At 46.5% G+C, this 6539-nt stretch overlaps 2 protein-coding genes and 1 long non-coding RNA gene across 3 annotated transcripts in view; all 3 read left to right on the plus strand.

The window, feature by feature from the left end:
* LOC106817270 (kelch-like protein 3) overlaps positions 1-3757 on the plus strand; it is a 17765-nt gene extending 14008 nt beyond the window's left edge. Inside the window, exons 12-16 of the mRNA XM_014821929.1 lie at positions 119-131; positions 243-344; positions 1068-1196; positions 1906-2046; positions 2641-3757. Coding sequence (XP_014677415.1) covers positions 119-131; positions 243-344; positions 1068-1196; positions 1906-2046; positions 2641-2822 — 567 coding nt within the window. The 3' untranslated portion in view covers positions 2823-3757. The remainder of the gene's footprint in view (positions 1-118; positions 132-242; positions 345-1067; positions 1197-1905; positions 2047-2640) is intronic.
* Positions 3758-3835: 78 nt separating this feature from the next.
* LOC106817273 lies at positions 3836-4563 on the plus strand. The gene is made up of 2 exons (XR_001395025.1): positions 3836-4238; positions 4278-4563. It is a non-coding gene; the product is annotated as an uncharacterized LOC106817273 (long non-coding RNA).
* Positions 4564-5026: 463 nt separating this feature from the next.
* LOC106817271 (enkurin domain-containing protein 1-like) overlaps positions 5027-6539 on the plus strand; it is a 22543-nt gene continuing 21030 nt past the window's right edge. Inside the window, exons 1-3 of the mRNA XM_014821930.1 lie at positions 5027-5107; positions 5277-5370; positions 5562-5825. Coding sequence (XP_014677416.1) covers positions 5349-5370; positions 5562-5825 — 286 coding nt within the window. The 5' untranslated portion in view covers positions 5027-5107; positions 5277-5348. The remainder of the gene's footprint in view (positions 5108-5276; positions 5371-5561; positions 5826-6539) is intronic.

Genomic DNA, 6539 nt, shown 5'->3' on the forward strand with positions numbered 1-6539 from the left:
GTGCAGGAGAGAGAGGGAGTGACGGAGTAGTGTGTGTGTGTGGGTGTGCGTGTGTGTGTTTGTGTATGAGGGAGGGGTGCCCGGCCAGTGATACCGCATGTAGAGTGGGTGGCTGCAGTGTAGTGCTATGGGTAGGCTGAGGGTTATGGTCAAGCTGTTAACAGTGATATTTATGGTTCTGACTGATCGAGAGTGATTTTCTCGCGACCCCCCCGCGTGACCCCATGCTTGTGTCGCTGCAGGTTTGAACTCTGTGGAGTCGTTCGACCCGGGCGCCAACGAGTGGAAGATGGTTACGCCGATGAGTACCAGGAGGAGCAGCGTCGGCGTCGGCGTCGTCAACGGTAACCGGCGCGCGACAAACCTAACGCGGGTGCGATGCTGTTAGCGCTCCCTATCCCCGCGCCCGCGCCTTCTCGCACCTGCGTACTTCGGACATTATGCCCTGTCATTGTGTTTTGCTACATTGCTTAAATTGCTCTGTTAGTCTTGTTTTTTTAAATGTTTTTTTATATTTTTTTTTTTTTTAAACGAAGGCAAACTACCACTTGTAGTGCCAACATGGGTGCAGCTCGGAACGCCAGTGGAAGACTTGCAGGATCCCCCCAGAATGTCCGTTCCCCTCCGTTAGTCTTGTTGCTGCGGTTGGACGGGGGCAGGTCGGGAGAGCTACAGCTATGTGGTTATTAAGGGATAACGAGTGTCACGAGATAATTTTTGAGGTCTGGGCACGTGCCCTCTGAGGCATGTAGCAGCAGCAGCAGCAGCAACAAACAACAGCAGTAGTAGTCGTAGTACTAACAGCAGCAGCAGCAGCAGCAGCAGCAGCAGCAACAACAGCAGTAGTAGTCGTAGTACTAACAGCAGCAGCAGCAGCAGCAGCAGCAACACCAGCAGTAGTAGTCGTAGTACTAGCAGCAGCACCAGCAGCAGCAGTAGCAGCAGCAGCAGCACCACCACCAGCAGTAACAGCATCTGCATCTCCTCACCCTCCAGCTCTACTCCGGCCCCCTCTCTGCACAACTAACAATAACCACACGCACGTCACCTCGTTGTTTCCTCGGCAGGTCTGCTATACGCGGTGGGCGGCTACGACGGCGTGTCGCGGCAGTGCCTGCCGTCGGTCGAGTGCTACCACCCCGCGCTGAACAAGTGGACGCACGTCGTCGAGATGTCCGCCCGACGCAGCGGCGCCGGTACGTGAGCTGTGGAACCACACGCCAGAGATGCCAACCACTACGATTTATTCGTATTTGATACGAATTTATATTCCTTTTGCACCACTACGACCAGTTTGTATAAAACTAGGAATTTCACTGTGATCGAAATTTTTGTTGTTGTTGTCAATTTATTGTCATTTTTGACCCTCAGAATGCAGAAAATTGCATCTCAGAATAAATTTTTTTTCCGGGGGGCATGCCGGACCCCCCTAGCAAACTCGGATCACTACGTGACCATCGAACTACTAATTTGATGTGGCCAGAAACTACAGATTGCTTCAAATATGTGTTGGCATCTCTGATACGCACGCACGCACGCGCGCGTAGGCATGCATCTACCTATGTACCATCTACATGCATGCGCACACATACACACACTCGGACCCAGCGAGAGACGGGTTGCACGCACGCACATGCTTGTACACACATGCTGGAATGCATGCGCGAATGCACAGCCGCAGACACGGACACAAAGACAGATACAGAGATAGACACAGATAGACACATACACAGACAACAAAGAGACAGGCAAAGACATAGACACAGACACAGAGACATAGACGCATGCACGCACGCACGCACGCAGCACACACGCACATACACACACACACGCACGAACGCGCACACACACACACACACACACACCTACCTACCTACCATCTACATGCGTGCGTTAATACTCTAGGTGTCGGCGTACTGGATGGCCTACTCTACGCCGTCGGCGGCCATGACGGACCGCTCGTCAGAAAGACTGTCGAGTGTTTCAACACGGAGACCAACTCCTGGACGCCCGTTGCCGACATGTCGATGTGCCGACGCAACGCCGGTAGGTGGCGCTAGTTTTCGCACGTGATCTCCTGTACAGTGGCGCCCTCGCGGTACGCGGCTCACCGACGCGGGGAACGGAATTCCGTTGGTTCGAGTTCTTGAGCTGATGCCATTTTGGAAGCTGACACGATTCGTGACCGCCGAGGCCTTTTTTTTTAAGTACAGTGAGCGTAAATGAAACGATTAGTTTTCGATTAGAACGAATATAGAATGATAGGTGAAGTCGATTGAAAAAAGTGTGTTGTGGAACACGGTATAGACAAGACATTTTGATAAGCCATATTGATAGTTGTATTACAATTATATTTATTATATTACAACTACATATAGGTAGATAAACAAAATGTATTATTGGGTGGCTTATCGGCTCTTAATTGATCTGCTAATCGATAACATGAGCTTAAAAGTAACACACTACACATATAGTATAGGCAAATACGCAACTACACATAGGTAAGTTTTAAACGTTAAAAGTAAGTTTAAAAGTTAATTTGTTTGGTGGCCTATCGGCTTTGATTAATTAATCAATAAATCTAATCGACGCGCGTGCGTCTGCTGACCGACGCTGACCCCTGGCTCCCTCTGTTGGCAGGCGTGACGGCTGTAGACGGGCTCCTGTACGTTGTCGGCGGTGACGACGGATCGTCGAACCTGACGTCGGTGGAAGTCTACGACCCGAAGGTCGACGTGTGGACGCTGCTGCCGGCGTGCATGAGCATCGGACGCAGCTACGCCGGCGTCGTCGTGATCGACAAACCAAGCCACCTGGTGTGAGAAAGCGACAACGACAAACCAAGCCACCTGGTGTGAGAAAGCGATAACGACAAACCAAGCCACCTAGTGTGAGGAAGCGGCGTCGGCGTCGTAGACGATAAACTCTGCCACCTGGTGTGAAGAGAATGCGGCGACGTCGTCGACAAACACTGCCACCTGGTGTGAGGAAGCGGCGACGATGTTGTCAGCAAACTTGGCCACCTGGTGTGAGAAAGCGGCGACGACATCGAACTTAGTCACTTGGTGTGAAAAAAGGCGAAATCGTCACAGGCGAAATCGTCACAGACGAACCAAGCCACCCGGTGTGAGAAAGCGGCGACATTGTCATCGACAAACTCTGGCGACAACATCATCATCGACAAACTCTGCCATCTAGTGTGAGAAAACTGCGACATTGTCGACAACCCCTGCCACCTGGTGTCGGAACAAGAAGGACGTGAATACACGAGTGTTCGACCTTGCGAATCGACCGAGCGTCTCGATTCGTGCAGCAGCGAGTGTGTGTACAGATGTGAATAATCATGTATAGCAAATTGAACTTTGCGAGTGTAAATAGATAAATGCATTGTAAATAGAACGCATGCTAGCTTCGCGAAACGAGAAATTCTGATCTCTGAAGATGTTCAAAGCGAATAGCGCCGTCAAACGGGACCTCGTGAGACGTGGGTGCATGCTTAGTTCAGCGATGGGTAAAATTTCAATTGCGTGTTGTGGGGAGATCGCGTGACTTAATTTTCATACAGCTTGTCTGTGATGCTGCGTGATAGTGGGTAAACAGTAGTAGCTGGCGCCGGCATGCGACTGGCAACATAGGGCGTGTTTGTTTAGTCTTGATCCACTGGATCGAACCCTAAGCCAAACAAATGCAAACTCACTTTCAACGGTTCACGTTGCGCTGTGACCTATCACGGGATGGTTCATAACAAAGAACAAGCTGTGATTGGCTAACGCGCGTGCCGCCATATTGGATCCCATTTGAATCCACCTCGCTAGCAGGGTCGGTTTCAGTGGATCGAGATCCGTGGATCCGACCAAACAGTCAGATCCACGGATCCGTGGATCCGACCAAACAAACACGCCCATAGTATCAGCATGTCATCGATATGTTCAGTGATGTGATTAACGTTTCTCATCACAAACATTTTTCAAGGTTATGGTGTGCCCCCCACGTTCCTTACTTAATTCTACTGCTGGGTTAGATACTGTCTCTAAACTACGTCCTATATATGGGCGAAGGAAAGTAATGTTGGCCTAAAAGCACAATTGTTGAGTAGCTTTCCCTACCGGACTCCAATAACTACAACCCAGTCACGATCGCATAGCTGTGTATGTTGAAAAGCTTTCAGTTTTATGCTTTCAGATGGCTGTGTAGTCAAAGCGTGATTTGCATGTTTTTGTCAAGATGTTATTTTGCAAGTTCCCCTGTCGTTGTGATCTATATATCTACTAAGGGAGAATAACTCGTCGTGTATAATTTTGTTCGGTTTACATCTTTGCGTGTCTTTTACTATGTTGTGTACACATTAAGAAATTGATACTGAACAAATGATCGATCAGAAATGTAACCAAGAATAAATAATGATATTATTGTTGTAGCCAACCGATTAACACGCTTTTCTTTGTACTATAGTACCAGATTGGGTGCAATCAGCAAAATTATACCATACAAAGTTTATAATGAAGTAGAACAGTGAAGAAGCCCAGAATAAAATGCCCAGAACAATATGAAATGAATATAAAACTTTGTTATTACTTATTTTTTGTATGTAGTATGTACATGTAATTTGAGAGCAGAACATAACATTGCTGTACCACAAATGATATAGTGTATTATAGTAGATATCAAATGTTGTGACCAGTCCTGAGAACATACATGTATAATTATGTATGTATAATACATACATACATGTATAATGTTCTCAGGTTCTGGCAGCAGCTTTTGCTGGAAGGAGGAGGTCCGTATAAGTACCCAATCAACGCTTGCCGCTATTAATTAGACACGCCCACTGAATGCCATCATGGAAAACCTCGCCATCTGGCGGCCATTCTGATGGTTATTTGATCTCTTCAGAAAGAATTTATTATCTGTCCCATTTCCACTATTTTTATATTCCGAGATGTTACTCTCACTTTACTAGTGTAATATAGACACTAGATATTGCTAACATGTTTTTTGCGTAAAGGAACCTTGAATTATTTATTTTTGTTTATGATCGCTGGCCCTGGAAACGGGATCACGTGATCTAGTGTCAGTGTCTTTCAAAATGGATTTGTTTGCGAACTCTGTAAGTGTACTTGTTTACAAATATGATGCTGTAATAAGTCAGTTATGCGTTTATTTATTTGTCTATCATGGGTAAATTAGCACTTAAAATTAACTGATCATGTTTTAAAGTAAGCCTTAGTACTACTACTAGTAGTAGCACTGTTTATGACTTCCATTTATTTATACAGTCACTGCATGAGTCCGTCTTTTCGCCGGGTCTTGCGATTCTACGACTAACTCTAACTACGACTACGGTATAGATGATAGATTTACTTCTGAATGGTAGTAACCTTACGCTGCTAGGTTACATATTTGTATCTACAAGTCTCATTTTCATAGTTCAAGAAACCTGAGTGCCGACCGTTGAGTGGGCCCCTATCCGTTTTGCATTTTCTATACCATGTGCATTTGCATTTTCTATACTATGTGGAAAATAATGGTTCTAATCGGTAATTCATCTCATCTGCTTGCAGTGAAATTGCTCCACAGTAGGCAGTTTGATATTAACCCAGCTGATGTAACTATCAACAATATGGCACTTGGACTCGGAGGACCAATACCACCCGATCAAGTTCTTTTCACCCAGCAGCCTTCAATCAATGACATTAGGCCAGGTGGTCGACTAGCAACAGAAGGAAGGAAGATAGCCGCGCGGCACAAAGGCGGAGTGTTAGGAAACCTCCTCCTTGAATTGCAAGGAGCCTCAACCCATCCCGACACCCGAAATAACAAATTTAGTAAGTGTATCAAGGGATCCAAAGTAATAATGAATGACGACAAATATACATTACTACGTACATAGACCAAAAACGAATATACGTGAACGTCTGTACACGAACAAATGTCTAAATGACTAGACCATTCATTCTGCAGCTGTTACATTACAGTGGCTACATAAAATCAGGAGTAAATAATCGCAAATCTGAGAGATTATTTACTCCCGATAAAATCCAGTGAAAGGAAAGACGTGCAACGGTTTGTAAATTACGGCATTAATCAGGTCAGCTTGTGGTAACTCCACATCTCTATCCACACAAAGCACACACGCGAGTAGTTAGAACTACCGGTGTAGCCCCTTCTCTTCAGCTGCATGTAGCCTGTAGCTGGAGCGAAAGCTACGCGGGTAGAGCTACACCTATACATGGAACGTGGTTTAAGCTCTACGCTGTAGCTGGAGCGAAAGCTACGCGGGTAGAGCTACACCTATACATGGAACATGGTTTAAGCTCTACGCTGTAGCGGGAGCGAAAACTACGCAGGTAGAGCTACACCTATACATGGAACATGGTTTAAGCTCTACGCTGTAGCTGGAGCGAAAACTACGCAGGTAGAGCTACACCTATACATGGAACATGGTTTAAGCTCTACGCTGTAGCTGGAGCGAAAACTACGCGGGTAGAGCTACACCTATACATGGAACATGGTTTAAGCTCTACGCTGTAGCTGGAGCG

Source organism: Priapulus caudatus, unplaced genomic scaffold (genome assembly GCF_000485595.1).
Source record: "Priapulus caudatus unplaced genomic scaffold, Priapulus_caudatus-5.0.1 Scaffold1656, whole genome shotgun sequence".
In the NCBI taxonomy this organism is placed as follows: Eukaryota; Metazoa; Priapulida; class Priapulimorpha; order Priapulimorphida; family Priapulidae; genus Priapulus; species Priapulus caudatus.